Source organism: Kogia breviceps, chromosome 4 (genome assembly GCF_026419965.1).
Source record: "Kogia breviceps isolate mKogBre1 chromosome 4, mKogBre1 haplotype 1, whole genome shotgun sequence".
Lineage (NCBI taxonomy): Eukaryota > Metazoa > Chordata > Mammalia > Artiodactyla > Physeteridae > Kogia > Kogia breviceps.
Window position 1 is genome coordinate 30,214,024 of NC_081313.1, and position 21,505 is coordinate 30,235,528.

Below are 21,505 nucleotides of genomic sequence, written 5' to 3' on the forward strand. Positions count from 1 at the left end.
ACATATTTAGAAACATTTCCTCCTATAGGACTTCCCTTCAACTTCTGCTAACCTTATTTATTATAGTCCCACATGAGAGCAAGGATCATGTGATTAAGTAAATGGCAAATAAATGAAAATAGAGAAGGAAACTCAGGGGGTAGGTGGATTACCACATCACCACCATTTCCCTCTTGAAGATTATTATAATAAGAAGGAGGCAGTAAGGGATGACTCCTTAAATTAATATTATTTACATTCATTTGGCCTTTTCAAACAAATGTATCTTGAAATGGCCATTAATATCACAAATACATAATTGAACTTCCTAGGCCACTAATTCAAAGTGAAAGGAGTTTAGGAGTAATTCATTAATTTTATCCTGTCATCTTTAGAAAGACTTCAGGACAAGGGTTGAAAAATGGAAAAACTCTAACCCTTCATAAATACTGACTGATATCATTCAAATAGTTATTGCAAACATGCACAAGAACTTAAATCTCCCATACTTCTTTTAGTTTCCATATTGTGCCCCACTGTCTCCAAATTTGTTACCCAGGTATTTATTAGGTGCATTTAAAAGACTTTGGTATACAATAAAGTATATCTAATTCATACTTACCTCTCACAATTTAAAACTTGGCTAGGATTTTCAACATATCTTGTCAATAGTACATGTATACAATCCAAAAGGTGCAGTGGCTTCTTCATTCTGTTCCAGAAAGGATCCTATAAAGAAAAAATACATCATGAGTTGTAAGGCAAATTGTATCAACTGATTTTTTTAATCATTTATGTTAGTTAAAATAGTCATCAACGTCCAAAGCCAAATTTACTGATATTAAAATAAGCATTTAATATTATGTGGTTACTAAATTATATATCTGATTATGGTTAATAATGAATAGCACTGAAAACTTCATTGTGATGTTATTTAGGAAGAATATTTGATGTATCGATCCACTGAGTAGAGCTTATAAATTTCCTGCTTAGGAACCTGAGGTAAGAGAAGAAAATCCATCTCTTCCTGTTGGCTGTGACACCATTTTTACTTTGAACTTATGCAGACTTAATCCGATAGTGTGAATAAGAGACTAAATCAGCAGTCAGAGAATCTTAATTCTAGTTCTGGCTTCATCATTACTAGCCATGCGACTTGAGCAGGTTATTTAATCTCTCTGCCCTTGTCAGATGTGGTAGAAGATGGGGATACTACTACTTGCTCATTTCCCTCATGGGCTCATTGTGAGTTTTAATGAGATACACAAGTGCCTTGTAAAGCACTGTATGAATGTTTTGACGATGGTACTATAATCATGACTAGTATTAAACACAATCCAGTTCAACAGGTTTTGTTTGGTTTTTGATCTCAGGATAAAAATTACAAAATATACAGTCCAATAAGGTTAAATATGGTGAGAAAGATCATTAAAAAAAAAATTGAGGTACAGTCGACATATAACATATTGGTTTCAGGTGTACAATACAGTGATTCACTGTTTGCATTCACTGCAAAATGATCACCATAGTAAGTCTAGTTACCACCCGTCACCACACATAGTTAAATTTTCTTTTCTTGTGGAAAGATCTTTAAGCACTGATATTTTAGATGAGGTTACAGTGAATAAATACACTGATATTTTGTTCCTTTAAAGTAAATGAGGGGCTTCCCTGCTGGCGCAGTGGTTGAGAGTCCGCCTGCCAATGCAGGGGACATGGGCTCGTGCCCCGATCTGGGAAGATTCCACATGCTGCGGAGCAGCTGGGCCCGTGACCCATGGCCGCTGAGCCTGCGTGTCTGGAGCCAGTGCTCCGCAACGGGAGAGGCCACAACAGTGAGAGGCCCACGTATCGAGAAAAAAAAAAAAAAAAAAAAACCAACATAAAGTAAATGATAATTGTTCATGTATTTAGCCTGTTCCACTAAAAGTAAAGCATATATAATTATGTTTATTAATATTAAAAATATTTGATTTTTACCATGATATATAGCAAAGCAACTCTCATTACTGGTTTTTAAAAAGTCTAAAGCATAATTTGCTTAACCAATGAAGCAAATTTCTGATACAACTGTATTAGATGAGATACTTACAAACACACAAGCAAAATACTCTGCTCCTGTATCTAGAAAGTTAATTGATTTAACTAAATTATTTTATTTTATTTAACATTTTCCTTACCCGTGACTTGAACAAGTGATCATATACTTCCAGTAGTCTAGGTAATGGCACTCCAATTTCATTCATTGTCTGTATCACAAAACCCACATCCCAGTTCAAAGTGCAAACTTGCTGCTCTAAGAACTGCACAATAAAATCTGGGGAGAGAAAAGGACCAGAAGTTGGGATTGTTAACTCTTTTTTTGCCCCCAGTGTTACTGAGATATAATTGACATGTAACACTGTCTAAGTTTAAGGTATAAATGTGATAATTTGATACACATACATATTGCAAAATGTCTTCCACAATAAGGGTAGTTACCATGTCCTTCACCTCATATAATTACCATTTTTTTGTTTTTGTAGAATTGTTAACTCTTGATACTGAAAAGTAGGCCTTACTCATAATTGAACAGTATCTACAGGAAAATCTTTTAAAAAACAATTAAAAAAATTCTTCTAATAAAAAATAAGGCATATACTGAAATATAGGCAAACCTATAGAGCTAGAAAGTAGAACAGTGGTTGCCTAGGGCTGAAGGTAGATATAATTTCTTTTTTGGGGTGATGAAAATGGTCTAAATTTAATTGTGATGATGGTTGCACAACTCTGTAAATATGCTAAAACCATTCAATTACACACTTTAAAGCTATTAGAGAAAAAACTTATTATAGTGAATTTGGAAAACAGCAAAAGAACAAGAAGAAAATAGACACCATTCACAATTCCACTATTGGAGAGGACCCACTGATAATATTTAATATCTTGAAATACTATATCTTCAATTTAACAGCTTTTCAGAAAAGAAGCACTACTGCATCTAGATTTTAGAAATATAAATGTAATATTTATAAGATTCATAAGTTATTTATTTTGATGATTCTAATTGTGGTCCCAGTCTCATTTTTTACTACTTGTTACATCATAAATAAGATTTTTTGTTTTAAATTTATTTATTGATTGATTGTTGCATTGGGTCTTCGTTGCTGTGCGTGGGCTTTCTCTAGTTGCGTCCAGCGGGGGCTACTCTTCGTTGCGGTGCGTGGGCTTCTCATAGCAGTGGCTTCTCTTGTTGTGGCTTGTGGGCTCTAGCGTGCAGGCTCAGTAGTTGTGGCACAGGGGCTTAGTTGCTCTGCGGCATGTGGCATCTTCCCGGACCAGGGATCGAATGCATGTTCTGTGCATTGGCAGGTGGATTCTTAACCACTGTGCCACCAGGGAAGTTCCATAAATAAGATCTTAACAGTAACAATCAAATTCTTATTTATGGTACCTAAAATCTGAGACTGACCAATGTGAGTAACCATGGCTAAGAGGAGTCACTAGTGCCACTGAACCCGCATCTCCCCTACAAGTTACCATACAGAGATTCTGGAAAGGTAATAAAAATTCTGAAGACTCAATCTGTTCTAGTTTGAAGCCCCCTGGAACCTGTTTGCCATTGATAGAGTGATAGAAAAAGGAAGGCCTCTTCTACCCTAAATTTTATTGGGCTCAACAATTAAAAATCTTAAGTCAAAGCAGAAATACCCTCAAAAGGGATTGTGTACAATGTGGCCTTTTTGCTATTAAAATTATCAGGTTTCACACACTCATAAGACATATATATGCAGTTGCTCTTTATTTTCTCTTTATTTTCCTGATCAATGAAATGGCATGGCAGGTTTTTTTTTTTTTGGCATGGCAGTTTTTAATACTGTACTTACAAGAAATAAGGGTATGATTATAATAGTTTTATTTTACCATGTCCAGAGAATAAACCCTAAATCAGAGGTCTATAAACAAGACTGGATCTTCATATTTTAAAAACAATTTGATGTTATGTTATAAGCGTTTTCATGTTTCTCAACATTTTTCAAAAACACAAAGTGCTTATTTAACATTCTACTGTATGAATATATTTATGTTGAGTCTATTGTTTTACAACCGAAGAAGACATTATAGGTTGGCAAATGGCTTATAACAGAGTCTCCTACATAACAAATAGTCAGTATATCTGGTTAAGAAAGGAGTTCACAAAAATTACATTTTTAACACAACTACTTGCTATTCTAAAGAAAAATATGACCCCAATATAATAGGGGGCAGTTGAATCAACCACAGATCATCCAGGCACAAAAACATCAGCTATTTTTCCCTTCTCTTCAAGCGTGTATAGGGTTACCAATAATATAATCACTACGGTCTGTTAGTCAGACTACCCCAAGATAGATATATCAACTTGGAAGGTCAAGCAAAGAGAGTTTCATACCCAACTATTCATCAACAAATTCTGCTATTCTTTGGAGGTGTTTCTTTCTGGAGAGGTAGAATGAAACTGCAGAGCTAATAAATAGCAACAACAAAATGATTTTGCCCTACAAACCATTATTTTTCCATGTCAATGAAGAAAACCATCAAAACAAAAAGATAAAAGCCCCATGACCGTAGCTAAGGTTATGGCTTACCTAGAGGAAAGAAACGAGGTGTGCCGGCATACATCTTGCCAAGGAGGACAATCTTGAGACTAAGAGCATGCATCCTGTCTGGGGAGCTCAACGTCACACTTTCATTCAGTTCTGTAAGAAAGAGACATGTCAATAGAAACCCAAACTGTTTTTATTCTGAAAATTTTAAATTGACTATTTTATTCTGTTTCAAGGTACAAAATACTACAACTTGTAGGCACGTTAATATAATGAGCAGATTCTGTGTTTCTGTTACTGTCTGATATACTTTCCACTTACCAGGGCACTAGTTATGAGATTCCGAGCTAAGTGTCTCAGAATCCCTTATTAAGCAGTCTAAACCGCAAAAATGACACATCTTTTCTGAGGGTCCTGTCAAATATTTACTGGGATCATTCTCTACAGGATTGCCCTCCACCATATCAAGTACCCTCTCCTTCCCTCTGTTTAGGTATATACAATTCTCATGAGCCCTAAATATATGACCGTTAGCAGCCTGCATTCACTCTTCTACTAAGTCACTAAATAACATACAGCTAATACACCTATAAATGAACACTCACCTTTCTCTATGATATCTTGCCAAAGTGTCTGCACCAGTATAGGGTCTGAATAACCAGCACAATGAATTATTGCAAGTTTACATTCTGCAAGTTTAAATGGGTCAGCAAATTCCCCATAAAGCTGTAGGAGAAAATGCCAACATCCAACCAGAGATTAGTATTCAGAAATTAACAGTGAAGAACGCCCTGAAAGTTAAAAGGAACCGAAGATTTTATCTAAAGTTCCTAAAATATGATACAAAGATGTGATGACATGTAGGTGGTCATAATGCCAGATTAAGAATGGTAAATGCATGGAAAACACATTTAAACAGATTTCAATATGTGTGCCTTTTTTTTTTCTTGGCTGAGAGCAAGATACTGCAATGAGATTTCTTTTAGAATTAGTGTTGTCTAAACTAAGGTTTGAAAAATCACGGAAATACTGACAAATCTAAAGGTGCTTCGGGGTACTTAGAGAAATGTCCATGAATAATTGAAAAAGAAACTGTTCAGAAGGGTACAGAGTGGGAGAGGCTTGGAAAGTTAAGCAAAGATAAATTACTTTTTCAAGATAAGAAACAAGGCCATAAAATAGGTGGCAGGAGTTTTAACAAAGCCCCATGTGAGGCTGATAGATTCTTGATAGAAATTGGCCTGGAAAGAGAAACATAGCTTTTTCTAAGAGGGAGATACCACAGTGGTGATGTGTCAGCTCAGTGATGTGCTTCCAAAGATGGCTTATTTTAAACACAAAATAAAATGCAAAAGAAACAAGATAATAGGTGACTACTATAGGAATTTCACTTGCTTTTTTATTACCTTAGTTATGTCCATTAGCTCAGAGTCCAGCTGAGAAATTGCATCCTGTACAGAAGAATGATGGGAATATTGCCTTTGTAGTGTCTCTTGTATCTGAAGTTGGATCCTAGCAACCTAGTTTGGGTAGAAAAAAAATCTAATCTTAAGTTCTTCACGATAAATCACTAGGTACTTGAAGGAATGACTCCTAGTATCTGACTTTAAGTTTGTTAAAATAAAAATAATATATAAATAACAGCATAGTGACTACAGTTAATCATACTGTGTTGCATATTTTGAAAGTTGCTGAGGGGTCTTAAAAAGTCCTCATCACAAGAAAATAAACTTTTTTGTAATCATTTATGGTGACAGATGCTAACTAGACTTACTGTGGTGATCATTTTGCAATATACAGAAAAATTTAAACATTATGTTGTATACCTTAGCAACTGTTATATGTCAATTCTACCCGAATTTTTAAAAATGTATAAATAAAGACTTTTATCATAACAGACTAGCAACCCTTCATTACAACACAGAAGATTACACAGGGACTGTGCTGTGACAGAGAGCCTTTGCTACTCACCAACACCTGTTTCGCCCATGATTATAGCCAGACAAAACGGCCAGACTCTACTTCTCGGCCTCCTCTGCTAGGAGTATGGCCGTAAGACTATGTTCTCTTCAAAGGAATGTGAACAGAAGTACAGTATGCCACTTCAGGGTTGAGGTTTTTTAAGAGTGAATGTGCTTCTTACATGCTCTTTTCACCCTTCCTCCCTTTGATCAAAGAAAAAGGTAAGGCCATTGGAATGGTAGAGCCAGAAATCAGAACTTGGGAACGGACATCAACCAAGTGGAAGAAAGCCACATGCCAATCAGGAACACCAACTCTGGATTTTGTGAATGAGAAATGAGCTTTTGTATGTGGACCATTATACATTTTTGTGTCTCTTAGTAAAGGCAGTTTAGCCGACTCTACACATCTACTTATTAGCCTCCAGAATAAACGGTGAATGTGACATAATCTGCTTGGTGTTAGAATAGTTAGAATAAATCTTTAGAAATGCCAGAGAAAACTTTTAGATTACAGCAATGTCCTAGGACCCAAATGCTGTATCATTAAAATCTTTTAAAAGATTTATATATAAATATGAAAAGAAAAAAAGAAGGCATAAGAGATTAAAATTAATACTGACTGCTACAGACCTATTATTTACTAGGGGAAGAGAGGAAGTGGACTAACACGTGGCTACTAATCAATGTGGATAAGACTTAAGTGTTGTTAGCACTTACTTCCATTTTTTCTTCTAATTCATGAAGGAATTCACCATCTGCAGCTATTGATGAAATGGCAGTGGAACTTTTGGCACTAAGAATGGCACGAGCAATGTACTCTAGTCGCTGCTGAAGTGAAATTTCTGTGCTGGGGGGAAAATCCTTATTTTTATTCATGTGAATTCTTAAGGATCCAATATACATATATATCAGCTATGATGTACTATTTATGCCAAATTAACATAAAAGGCCATTTGAAACTTGAAAAATTAGAGGATTTCTAATAAGAGAGATCCACAATTTAAGTCAACACATAAATACTTATGTTTACATCCAAAAAGTAACTTGCTATTTTAAAACTTCAGTATATTAAAACTTGGATTATTCTAAAATTAAATCAAACTTTTAATTATTCCTCATATTCTTCACTTCTCTACCTTAATGCGGCAAATACTACATTGCATTTTCCACACAGCAACTAGAGTGACCTCTTAAAAACAAAAATCAGATCACGTCACACGCTTTCTTAAGACCCCCCAATCTCCTTTACCTACTCCTCCAACCTCATCTCATTCCTCTCTCGTTCACCATTTCCAACGCCACTGGCTTTCTTTTCTGTACGCTAAACATGAAAAACTTAAATCTGATGCAGTGCCTCTTCAGAGACCATCGCTTCTGTGCTTAAACCGCTTCCTCCATTTCTTTAATAGCTGCCTCTTCCTGTCATTTGAGGATCAATTTTAATGACAATTTGTCTGAGGCCTTCTCTGACCAATCTTAACTAAAGCAGCTCCCCACTCCCCAAGGCACTTTCTACTGTAATAGCCTGTTTTTATTGTATTTATAGAATCTGAACTTGTCTGTCTATGGTCTTTGCCCACTAGAATGAGAGCTCCTTAGGAGCAGGGATGGTGTCTATCTTGTTCACTACTCCCTTCCTCAACGCCTTGAATTATCACTGGTACTCAAAATCTATTTGCTGGCTGATTGACTGACAGGTGTCAGAAAGCCCTAAGCATGTATCCACCTCCACGATTACCATCTTCAGTCCTTTCTAATCCTCTATGTCCATCAGACCTGGTTCTTTGACATTATAAAGCAACTTGGCATTAAAAACAAACATACTAACTCATTAGTTGTTGGCAACCCCTCAGATAAACCAGTATTAAATAAACTTTTGATATCCTCATTAATGCCAATCTGAATCAGGAAAAAAATGACTTTCTTTTACTTTCAGAGAAGGTCTTACTTAAAAAACTGTCCTTCTACATAGTTATGGCTCCTATAAGTTTTCCCCTTCTAAAAAGAAACGGAAAGAAAGAAAGGATTAACTCCTTTCTCCTATCTTGCAAAGTACGTGTGTGGATGACAGGTAATTAGCACTGACCATCTCTTAAGATCAAATATAAAGGACTCTGTACCCTTAGGAGCTTTGCTTCTAAAAGGCTTTCCTTTACCTCCCCTCTCATCTCTTAAAAAAAACCCACTTGAAACAAACATTTTAAACATGAGTAATATTTTCAAATTATTTAAAGTAGAACATTCTATAGCCGCCAATTTACTTGGTGCAGCCACATATGTAAAAAGAGTGTCGTGAGGGCTTCCCTGGTGGCGCAGTGGTTAAGAATCCACCGGCCAATGCAGGGGACACGGATTCGAGCCCTGGTCTGGGAAGATCCCACATGCCGCGGAGCAACTAAGCCCGTGAACCACAACTACTGAGCCTGTGCTCTAGAACCTGTGAGCCACTACTGAAACCTGTGTGCCTAGAGCCCGTGCTCCACAAGAGAAGACACTGAAATGAGAAGCCCGTGCACCGCAACGAAGAGTATCCCCCCGCTCGCCGCAACTAGAGAAAGCTCGCACACAGCAAAAAAGACCCAATGCAGCCAAAGATAAATGAATAATAAAATTTTTAAAAAAGTGTAGTGAGAAAGAGAGGAACATAATAGTCGGAAAAAGATTTTATTGTGGAAAGAGATGGTAAGCTGAGAGCTGGTAAGACGTATAGGGTCTCTCACATGAGGAGGAAATTAGGTTATGTGTTTGTGTATGAAGTAGATATGGACAATGGGCACTGTTCTGAAAAGTTAAGAGGATTTCTGAATATTTTATAACAAGAATATAGTAACTGTTATAACAAGGAGCAAGGTCAGTAAATATTAATGAAAGGGCAAATAAGAGCCACTCTAGGGGGCTTCCGTGGTGGCGCAGTGGTTAAGAATCCACTTGCCAATGCAGGGGAAATGGGTTCGGGCCCTGGTCCGGGAAGATCCCACAGGCTGCGGAGCAACTAAGCCCGTGCGCCACAACTACTGAAGCCCGCGAGCCTAGAGCCCATGCTCTGCAACAAGAGAAGCCACTGCAGTGAGAAGCCCGTGCACTGCAACGAAGAGTAGCCCCTGCTCGCCGCAACTAGAGAAAGCCCACGCATAGCAACGAAGACCCAACACAGCCAAAAATAAATAAATAAATAAATAAATAAAGCAAAAAAACCAAATGACTATTATGACCAAAGACAGCAAGAAGACCAAAAATGCCTTGGGCCCATACATGCAATAATTACAACTGCATGAGCACACACACACAGATACACAAACTCTCACACTTGCTATTAGCCATATCTGGGTGATTTAAGTTACCATTCTGATTAACTTGGTTTAATAACAACCTTGTCTCAAACACCTTGTCCTAACTTAACCAATCTCCAGATTTTAGAAATAGCACTGCACTATTGTGGCAAAGAAAATTCCAAATGAAAAGAGGGTCAAATTAATGATCTGTCCAAAATTTTAAGTTGTCTTGTGATACGACAATCTAATTAGAAATTTCAGTGCACCCTTTAACAGGATTCTTTTTTTTTTTTTGCGGTACGTGGGCCTCTCACTGTTGTGGCCTCTCCTGTTGTGGAGCACAGGCTCCCGATGCGCAGGCTTACCGGCCATGGCTCATGGGCCTAGCTGCTCTGCGGCATGTGGGATCTTCCCGGACCGGGGCACGAACCTGTGTGCCCTGCATTGGCAGGCAGACTCTCAACCACTGCGCCACCAGGGAAGCCCTCTTTAACAGGATTCTTAACAATTCTCAATATATATGCTCCAAGACCTATTCAGTAATTTAAAGAGAGTAGAGGAAATTAGCCTGGAATTTGTTAAACGTTTAAAATTATAAAGACTTTGAGAAGTATTTTTTGCTCTGTAGTTAAGAATAGTAATTAAGGGACTTCCCTGGTGACACAGTGGTTAAGACTCCACGCTCCCAAGGCAGAGGGCCCGGGTTCAATCCCTGGTCAGGGAACTAGATCTCACATGCATGCCAGAACTAAAAGTTTGCATGCCACAACTAAGGAGCCAGTGAGCCGAAACTAAGGAGCCCACATGTCGCAACTAAGCAGCCTGCCTGCCTCAACTAAGACCCAGCACAACCAAATAAAAATAAATAAATATTAAAAAAGAAAAAGAATAGTAATTATTTGCTGTTAGTAGGAAAGAATCTAAAGACATACTTTAAAGAAAAGGATTTACAAGACAGTTTGAATAGAGTCCATTTAGTAGGAGGTATTTGGTACCTGCTACACATTATTAAAAACAAACAAAAAGAGAAAACTATAAACTTTAGGTAAATCCAAGTAAAAGCATAAAAATTCTATATATGTATAACCTGAATAAGGTTTTCTTTTTTGCGCGGTACGCGGGCCTCTCACTGTTGTGGCCTCTCCCATTGCAGAGCGCAGGCTCCAGACACACAGGCTCAGCGACCATGGCTCATGGGCCCAGCCACTCCACAGCATGTGGGATCTTCCCGGGCTGGGGCACGAACTCGCATCCCCTGCATCGGCAGGCGGACTCACAACCACTGCGCCACCAGGGAAGCCCTTGAATAAGGTTTTATTTAGTATCTGAAATCTGGATGTAACCAGATGTAGCCCAGTTATCAATTATTCATCACAGTGCGAATATTAGGCCATACCTATGCATGTCTGCCAATTTGGATAGGACACGAGCAGCATTGCTAAAACTTCTGTTCTTCTCATAATACCTCCAGAGTAAATCCATGTAACGAACTTTGTTTTGATCAACTTTGGCCATTCGGACTAGATGTGGCTCCAGAAATGGAGAAGCAACCTGGAAATTGTAAAGTTACTCAGAAACATTTTCTGACTACCCACTTGCTCTTCAGATAGTAAATATATCATTTTATAGGTGTGCCTTGTTTTATGAATACATAAGAAATATTATAATCCAGTAACAGATAAGAGAGGACAATTTTTCTCATTATAAATGATTGTTTTACCACAGTTAATCAAAGAATTGCATGATAGTTACATTAGGTTGATAAAAACAATTTATTATAATCCAATTACAAATCTTTTAATAAACTTTGAGAACACAGCTATTGATTCCTAGATTCTGAGCTCAAAAGCATCTTTGCAATTATCAAATGCCATATATTCATTTTACAGAATGAGGAACACTATGACTTAGGGTAGTGAAAGGACATTTATTTGTGAAGTGGCTTAATGGCAGAGCTAAGACAAAGTTCAGGTCTCCTAACTCATAATCCATTGATTTTCACCCCACAATATAAACAATCCCAATCAGCTTCTAAATAACAAGAAAACTAGACCAACAGACTACCTTGCTCACTAGGAAAAGGTATTACATTACTTGGCTTTTCACTAACACCCAATGGTTGGTACAGGGTGAAAAACTGAATTTCCTTATGACTATATATGTGCTTAACCCACTGAGTTATGCTACTTAAAAATATAAATTAACAACATTTGGTATAAAAAATATTTTTTACCTGTAGCAGTTTATCTGCAAGGTCAGCTTGTATTAGCCAATTATAAAGGGCAATACTAAAGAGTTCATCTTTGGATCTTTGAGACAATTTAAGCATTTGTTCAAACTAAAATAAAGAAAACAGTATAAATTAGCACAGTTAAAGGCTCGACATGACTCCTTAGCCTTATAAGCTTCTGATAAGAAATCAAGAATCCTTAAATGGTAAGTTCTAAGAGTTACTACCCTTTCCAAGATGGTTATGCCGCCACCACCACACAGAACATCTAAACATAGTGTATTTTCAGAATGAAAATATGCCATGTCCCTTACATGATGGCCTGCTTCTTCATTACTCAGCATATTGGGATCAGATGACAACACTGGAGGTCCGGGTTTTTTGGGGACGCTGGGAGACTGAGGAGCAGCCTTACTTTGATTTACCAGTTCTTGAAGTGTATCTGTAATACACTTGTAACTGTTTAATCTGAAAAAGAATGAAAAAGGAGCAATTACATGATTTAGTTATCAACTGGTTTATCTTATCTAATTGAAATATAAACTAAAGAGAATTTTGGAGAAAATACACACACACAACACAATTTGGTATTAAAAATAATACAAATCATTAGTTATCTGTTTTATACATAGTATCCATAGTTGAGAACCTACTGTGTAGCTCAGTGAACTCTACTCAATGCTCTGTGGTGACCTAAGTGGGAAGGAAATCCAAAAAAGAGGGAATATATGTATACGTATTGGCTGATGCACTTTGCTGTACAGTAGAAAGTAACACAACACTGTAAAGCAACTATATTCCAATAAAATTAAAAATAAATAAATAAAAATAAAAACAATATAAATCATATGCTTTTTCAATAGGTTTGAGAAGCACTTGTTTAAAAGGGTAAAGTCATAAAAATGAAACACATCTTAGATTGGTTATATATTTCCTTTATGGACATACTTTTTTTTTTTAAAGCAGTCTCTAATAATCTGTGAACATTTAAAAATCATTCTTTAAAATACTAATCTTCATCCAGAACCAGACACTGGGGGTAGGGCGGGTAAGGCAGCAGTTTTGTTTCCAAAATCATTATTGCATTTCAAATAGACATTAATACAATCTCAGGAAAACCAAACAGGCAAGTTCAAAAACATTTAGGTCCTTAAGAATTCCCACCAGGCTATAATTTTATCCCCAGGCTAATAATTAGAATACTGATTCACACCTTTGATAAAGCAAGACATTTTTAGGTGAAAGCATAATTCAATTTTATGAGTTGTACTTGAAATAATATTTTCCTAATATCATCAATCAAACTTTACACAAAGAAAAGTCTATATCCATAAAGTTGCATCTGCTAAGGTGATAAAACTCACCTTTCTTGGAAAGCCTGAAGTCCCACGATGTCTTCTTCTGGTTCTCCATGTTTATAGAAATGAAGTCCAAGACCCTGAGGATCTTTTTTCTCTGCAGCAGTAAGAGAGAGCTCCACTACACCCTCATAAAAACGCACTAATAGGAAAGACAAAGGACAAAGAGTTAAGGCATATTATTAAGTGGATACATTTTCCTTACATGGCTTATAAAAATACTGATCAAGGTTATTATGTTTACTACTATGAGGTTTCTACTGTATATCAGTCACCAAGGTGACAACATCATATAAAATATTTCTGATGAGTCTACTGAAGAACTAGGTTCCAACATGCCTAAAAGGCAGCTATTAAATGTATTTTCATTGCAAAAAAATTTCATATTTAAAATAGCAAAAAGGAGGGTTGCAGTTCCTTCCTTGATGGAAAAAAAATCTTAGGATTCAAAGTAGTACCTGTACTAACAGCTACTACATTATGTTAGATTTGATTTAAAGTAATTTTAAAGTGAGCAGACAGGTAGTATTTTTAAAATTAGTCAAAAGAATCTAAAGCACCTGAAAAATAAATGTAACCCAGAAAGCAATCTAACACAGGTAGTAGTTTAACTGGAATAGGACTGAAACCCCAATGTTAAAAATTTACACATTTCAAGATATAAAAAGAGCATTATAGCTTTTATAGAAGCTGGTGCAGTCATCAAATACTAAGACATAAGAAATGAATTCCCTATGTCATATCACTTGGGCTACTGAAAGCTGAAGGAAGATCTCCCTCTGAGTTAAGCAGGTGTGAGGAACATTTTGTTTCTCACCTTGTCTATACTGAGCACAAATACTGGACAGGTCCACTTGATTGCTGATTTTTTGATACTCCTTTAATGATTCCCTTAACATTCTTTCCTTTTCAATCTTATTTTGAACTTGTCGGGAACGCTGGAGAAGCTCATTTGCCTAGAAGTAGAGATGACAAGAACTTAAAAATATAGAAGCACATGGATGAAGCACATGGATGTCAATACAAGTTTTGTTTAGTGTCTAAATTTACATCTGGTTGATTATCATCAAAGATAAAAACAACTCTACAAACTTACTTCTTCTTAATTTTAGGCAGAAAAGTTTCTGACCAAAAAAATCCTAGCTATTATTAATTCCTCTCACAAATATGTAAGCAAGACAGCTTTTGACTGGTAAATCTCTTGCCTAGTCAATACATTATTGGTCAGCAGGCAGTCCGAGCAACAATGATTTTTAAAATTTTTTCACCTGTAGGAAAGGATCAATAAAAATTGCTCAATTAGTTCTAATTTATTACAAAGCTTTAGTGATTTTTTTCTTAATTTTTAAGGAAAGGCATAGTTAACCATTTTAAAAATACTGTCTGGAAATACTATCACAGATTCTTTATGAAAAATTTTTATACGGATTTTAAGAAATAATATATTCCAACGTCTTTCTTACACAGATGAGGATCCTGACGCCATGAAAGGTTAAAAGACCTACCCAAGGTCGTATGTCAAACAAAAGACAACAGTTCCTGATTACAATTCTAGTGTGCTTTCATCATACCACGAAACCTTCTGTAAGAAACACTGAAACGGGTAACAAAGCATCATACCTTAGAACAAACTGCATCATCAGTGCTATACAGAAGTGGGCAGATGTCCTGTAAGTGTAAACTAATGCCATCAACAGCAGCATTATCTCTGATGTAGCAGTTGATTAGAGAAGCAATTAATGCCCCGGTCAGTTCCTTGTCCCTGATTACCATATCTTTAAAGGTGGTGATTTTCAACTGTTCTTGAAATTCCTAGGAGTATAAAAGAAAATCCTCTTCTGATCAGAAATATAGGAATATTGTATTTCCACACAGAATGAAATTTCTTTAAAATTTAAAATATCATAACATTAATAGACTCTATAATTCAAAAGATAAAATATACTAAACTATAAAAAATAATAAAATTTTACAGATTTTCATAGAATCATTGAGAATTGTAAAAGAACCCACAGTATGCCTATTCCAAATCTCTCACTTTACAAATGAGGAAAGCAAAACCCAGGTGGAGTCAAAATTCGAGACAGGCCTCCTGACTTTAGTTTATTTTTCCAAAATAACATTTGAATTCTATTATTCAAGGACTTCTAACATTGGGGTTTGATCTTATTTAAACAAATCTGCTTGCTAAAATGGAGTTCTAAAGTATTGAGGTGATTTATACTATAGTAACATTCTGTTTAGTGATCTGACTGCTATTTCTTTTTTCTAAATTTCAGCAAATATACAATCTATGTTCAAATTTTTTGGATTAATATTTAATTTGCATTCCTTGAGCATACAGGGAAGAAAAGCTTTGAAGGTAGATCACAAAAAAGATACCTAGGCTAAAACTTGACCTACATTATTCTTAACAGCCAATAAAACTAAAAATCATTATTCTACCTGGCATGGAAAAGGAAATAGCTTTCATAATTAAACATATTAACTTGAGTTTTAAAAAAAAGGAAAAAAAAGTATGTGCTATTCTTTCTCAAATAAATGGACCTGGGGATTCCCTGGTGGCGCAATGGTTAAGAATCCGCCTGCCAATGCAGGGGGCATGGGTTCGAGCCCTGATCTGGGAAGATCCCACATGCCACAGAGCAACTAAGCCTGTGTGCCACAACTGCTGAGCCTGTGATCTAGAGCCCATGAGCCACAACTACTGAGCCTGTGTGCCACAGCTACTGAAGCCCATGCACCTAAAGCCTGTGCTCCGCAATAAGAGAAGCCACCGCAACGAGAATCCCGCGCACTGCAACGAAGAGTAGCTCCCACTTGCTGCAACTACAGAGAGCCCGTGTGCAGCAATGAAGACCCAATGCAGCCAAAAAAACACAACAACAACAACAACAAAAACTGAACTTATCAAGACTCTGTAGACTTGACTTCCATTTCATAGAAAATTCATGAAATAGACGAACAAGTTCACTACAAGGAAGGTAAAGACAACCTCAGAATGTTGGGATTCTATAAGATTGATGACCTGATGCCTACAAGGCAATAGCAACACCCCCCACCACCACCAAAAAGAGAGAGAGAAAGAGAGAGACAGAGAAAATTGCTCTAGACTGAGAGATTTAAGAGAAAAAATAACCAAATTCAATGAGTGAACCAACTGTTTAGATTCTGATTAGAATGAACCAATTTATAAAGATATTTTTAAGACACAGAAGTTTTATTATTTTAGATGTTACCCAAAAGAATTAGTGGTAATATTGCTAAATGTGACAATGACATTGGTATTCAAGAAAATGGCCAAAGGAATACATATTAAATCCACAGGAATGAAAGGACATGATGTTAGGGATCTACTTTAAAATAATCAGTAAAGAAAAAGAAAATAAGGGATAGATTAAGCAAAGTTGGTAAAATTGTGAAAATGTTGAATGCAAATAAATTGTGTATGGGGGATTAGTTGTTGTACTTGCTGTACTTTTGTGTATGTTTAGAAATGCTCACAATTAAATTAATAGGTAGAAATACATTCCCCCTAAATGATCTAACATTTAGATAAATGCAAATTACCTTTATCCTTAAAAAGGATTCCAATGAGACATCAAGAACCATTCATTTTCCACAGTAGCAAACATTTTTCTTTAAAAGTAGAATATTTAATTTTAATTTAGGTCCCTGGACTTCTTGAAATTACATGCAAAAATTTTATGTATGTGTCTGTATGCATTCTTTGAAGGTGGGGAGAAAGAGTTTTGATCAGATTCCCAAAGGGATTTGTAGCCCAAATAAAGGTTACAATCTACTGTTTGAAAAATAGTTTTGGTAAAGTAAGAGTTCATTCACATATCACAACAAAGTTCTCATATACTATATTAACTTGTGGTTTGTTTTTTTTTTTTAATTTTTTAATTTTTGGTTGCATTGGGTCTTCGTTGCTGTGCGTGGACTTTCTCTAGTTGCAAAGAGTGGGGCTACTCTTCGTTGCTGTGCGCGGGCCTCTCATTGCGGTGGCCTCTCCTGTTGCGGAGCACGGGCTCTAGGGCACAGGCTTCAGTAGTTGTGGCACACGGGCCTAGTTGCGCCACGGCATGTGGGATCTTCCCGGACCAGGGATTGAACCCGTGTCCCCTGCATTGGCAGGTGGATTCTTAACTACTGCGCCACCAGGGAAGCCCTAACTTGTGGTTTTGATAATGAATCCCTCAAGTTATCATGCTTTAGTGCAATTTTCTCATAACACATTAATTTGATCATAACCTAAATGCTTCCCAAAATAATCCCCTTCTGAACCTAAGTAAAAGATTATAGCTCACTCAAAAGCAAACAAACTAAGCACAGAATTAATAGTATGATCTTAGGGGGAAAATATCCTACCTTCTGAAGTTCTCCTACAATGGCAGTGAACTGATGTTCACAAAGAAGTTTCCATAAAGCCAGAGCCTGGTATGATTTTCGAACCAACTGCTGGATTGCCTGAAGTGAAACCTTTTCACTCAGTTGAGCCTCTAATTACAAAACACAACTCATGAAGTTTTGAAAAATGACAGGTTAAGTTGTTTTATTTTAAGTAAAACAACACTTTACCTCAAATAATGACAACTATAGTTAAGGTTGAAATCCTCATTGTTCTCCTTCCTCCCCTCATAGGCAACCGTGATCATGAGTTGTTGAATTTACAGTTTTATCCTCTCACTATATATAAGTGCTTCTGTGTGTATGCATACATAAACAGTAAAAATGTTGCTGTTTTTAGACAATTTACTCCATTGCTTTTTCTGCCCAGTTATATTTTCACAGGCTACCCATACTGATAAATAAAAATCTAGTATCAATACATTTATTTTAATTGCTGAGTGTTCCATTATGTAAGCATACCACCATTAGGTCCATTTTCCACATGAAGGACATTTCTGTTGTTTCCAATGTTTTGCTACTATAACAATAATGCAATAAATATCCTTAAAAAAGGTCTCCTCGAAAACACAGTCAGATTTTGCTACGACTGTTTTTCAAATTAAGATGTATTGGTGAATCATGAAATCAATTCAGTCAGTCATGACAGATTTATTTTTTTCCCCTTAAAAAGGAAATAGAATGAAAAAGGAAAAAAAAATATTAGAGTATAAAATAGGTATAGTTATTTCTTAAAATTTTGTTGTGTGTATATGCTTTTAAACATCTGGGTCATAATATAAAAATTATTACTTATTGTGGGAAAAATGTCTGATAAAGACTGTTCCTGAATGTATACCTAGAAGTGAAACTGCTGGCTTTGAATGCATATATATGCATTTTAACCTTTTAATATATATGATCAAATTGCTCTCCAAAGTGGTTATTTCAGTGTATACTGTCAGCAATTTGAATGCTCCACTCTGTATAAACCCTTACCAATGCTTATTTTGTCAAGCTTACTTGAAAAGAAGTACTGAAAGAAGAATTTACAAAATAGTGAACAGAAAACTAGGTCCAGCAGGAAGGAAAGAAAGTATGTTGGAACAAAAGTAAATAGCTGAGTCTTAACTAGCAAAGTTCTATCAAGAATAATTGGCTCAAATGATAGAAGGCAAAAGAACTTAAAAAAAAAACCTGAATGGCAGGCAAAATTTAAACAATATTTTATTACTATGCCAATTGACATCTGGAATAATTACTGGTTATAAGAACTTTTCAGTTCCCTTGCTGTTTCGTTAATTGTTACTTTTTTATAATAAATAAAAAAACACAACCTAACATTTGATTCACATTTTTAACTCTACAAGAAATACCACTTCACACACATTAGGATAGAAATATTTTTTTAAAAAAGAAAAAGAAAAATTATTGGTGAAAATGTGGAGGAATTGGAATATTTTGTGTACTACCGGTGGAAATGTACCAATACAATGGTATAGTTGCTATGGAAAAGTTATGGTGGCTCCTCAAAAAATTAAAAAACAGAATTACACATAATCCAGCAATTACACTTCTGGATATATAATAAAACAATTAAAAGTAGGGACTCAAATTTCTATCTGTACACCATGTTCATAACAGGATTATTCACAATACCCCAAAGACGAAGGCAACCTAAGTGTCCACCAATAAATGAAAGGATAAACAAAATGTGGTTGATACACACAATGGAGTACTATTCAGTCTCAGAAAGGAAGGAAATTCTGACACATGCCACTACACATGTGAACTCTGAAGACATTATATGCTAAGTGAAATAAGGCAGTCACAAAAAACCAAAAACTATATGACTCCACTTACATGAGGTACACAGGGTAGTAAAATTCAAAGACAGGAAAAAATAAAGGTGACTGTCAGGGGTTGGGAGCAGGGGAAAACAGGGAGTTACTGTTTCATGGGTACAGAGTTTCAGACTAGAAAGATGAAAACGTTCTGGAGATAGATAGTGGCTATATTTGCAATCACCATGCTACAGTACATCATGTGAACTTAACTTACTGAATGCCACTGAACTGTACACTTAAAAATGGTTAAAACGGTAAATTTTATGTTACGTATATTTTAGCACAATAAAATAATTCATTAAAAAAAGGTGTGTATTGGGGAATTTCCTGGTGGTCCAGTGGTTAGGACTCCTCGCTTCGATTGCAGGGGGCCTGGGTTCGACCCCTCGTCGGGGAACTAATATCCCACAGGCCATGGGATGCAGCACCCCCCGCTGCCCCCAAAAATAGTTTTAAAAATAAAAGTGTGTACCATGTTTTCTGGTGGAAGAAATGAAAACCTTTTATGAGCTGAAAGTTGTGGAAATACATGATGTCCATATCATCTTACTTTTCAAATCACACTAATATTATTTTAATAAAAATATTTGTTACCACAAACGATCTTATCAAGAGATGTCCACTGTTTTCTATTCACCTAATAAAACTTTTTACTGGGGTCATGTACATTTAACTGATCAGAAGCAATAATTTACCATGAAACTTCCTCTGCAGCTCCTGTTGCATTTGCTGGGTATTTCCATTTTCAGGGCGCATGAATCCTATCAGCCTCTGCTGCACTTTGGCAGTAGTACTGAAACAAAAATTCCAGAAAGTATATTCATAGGGTTGTGCAACTATCACCACAACTTAATTTTAGAACATTTTTACTCACTTTCCATTAGCAGTCAATTCTCATTTCCCCCGCCCTACCCTAAGCAACAGCTAATCTAATTTCTGATTCTATAAATTTGCCTATTCTGTATATAATGAACTGGAATATGTTGTAAATATTCTTTTCCTCTGTAGATTAGTGAAATAATCACTGACAAATCAATACAACAATTTACACCTGGAGCATTTTAATCTCTCAGATGCTTAAATTTTCACTGAGAGTAAATGGTTAATAACAATAGCTTCCATTTATCAAACACTTGCTTTCTGTCCCCACCAATGATTTAACATAATACAACAACTCTATAAGGTACGTATTATTAAGAATACCATTTTACAGATATGAAAACTTCTGGACAAAAGTGAAAAGCAAAGAACCTGCTGTCAGGAAATACTGGCCACTGAGAGAAGTGAGCTAATAAAAGCATTTGGTGCTCATTTGGTGAAGAATCTGATTATTTCAGCTCTTAATGCAACTTCAGGGTTGCAAAGAAAAGAACGATGAACTTAAACAAAAAATGTATATGCAAAATGGAAACAGACTCACAGGCATAGAAAACAAACTAGTGGTTACTAAGTGGGAGAGGGAAGAGGGGACGGCAAATTACAGGTATGAGATTAAGAGATACAAATTACTATGTAAAAAATAGATAAGCAAAAAGGATGTACTGTATAGCACAGGGAATTATAGCCATTATTTTGTAATAACTTTCAATGGTGTATAATCTGTAAAAACAATGAATTACAATGCTGTTCACCTGAAACCAATATAATACTGTAAATGGACTATACTTCCATTTAAAATAAAAAAGAGGGACTTCCCTGGCAGTCCAGTGGTTAAGACTCCATGCAGGGAGCACAGGTCCGATCCCTGATCGGGGAACTAAGATCCTGCAAGCCACGGAGCATGGCAAAAAAAAAAAAAAGTATGACTACTGAAGCTATAATAGGTACACTGTCAGATGAAGTTCATAAGTGATTATGTCACTGTTGTTAGAAAACAAAATTTTGAGGGTAAAAGCAAT

General features: G+C 36.1%; 1 protein-coding gene across 2 annotated transcripts in view; it reads right to left on the minus strand.

The window, feature by feature from the left end:
- The window catches only part of NUP155 (nucleoporin 155), a 60,521-nt gene that overhangs the window by 235 nt on the left and 38,781 nt on the right, over positions 1 to 21,505 (minus strand). Inside the window, exons 21-34 of one of the 2 annotated variants that reach the window (XM_059060239.2) lie at positions 20,303 to 20,400; positions 17,743 to 17,873; positions 14,989 to 15,180; positions 14,186 to 14,324; positions 13,375 to 13,510; positions 12,325 to 12,478; positions 12,014 to 12,118; positions 11,177 to 11,331; positions 7,226 to 7,355; positions 5,951 to 6,064; positions 5,150 to 5,270; positions 4,587 to 4,697; positions 2,160 to 2,296; positions 602 to 708 (exon numbers count right to left, since the gene is read on the minus strand). In XM_059060239.2, the coding sequence (XP_058916222.1) occupies positions 602 to 708; positions 2,160 to 2,296; positions 4,587 to 4,697; positions 5,150 to 5,270; positions 5,951 to 6,064; positions 7,226 to 7,355; positions 11,177 to 11,331; positions 12,014 to 12,118; positions 12,325 to 12,478; positions 13,375 to 13,510; positions 14,186 to 14,324; positions 14,989 to 15,180; positions 17,743 to 17,873; positions 20,303 to 20,400 (1,830 nt within the window). The remainder of the gene's footprint in view (positions 1 to 601; positions 709 to 2,159; positions 2,297 to 4,586; positions 4,698 to 5,149; positions 5,271 to 5,950; positions 6,065 to 7,225; positions 7,356 to 11,176; positions 11,332 to 12,013; positions 12,119 to 12,324; positions 12,479 to 13,374; positions 13,511 to 14,185; positions 14,325 to 14,988; positions 15,181 to 17,742; positions 17,874 to 20,302; positions 20,401 to 21,505) is intronic. The other variant, XR_010840103.1, reaches the window with a different exon arrangement.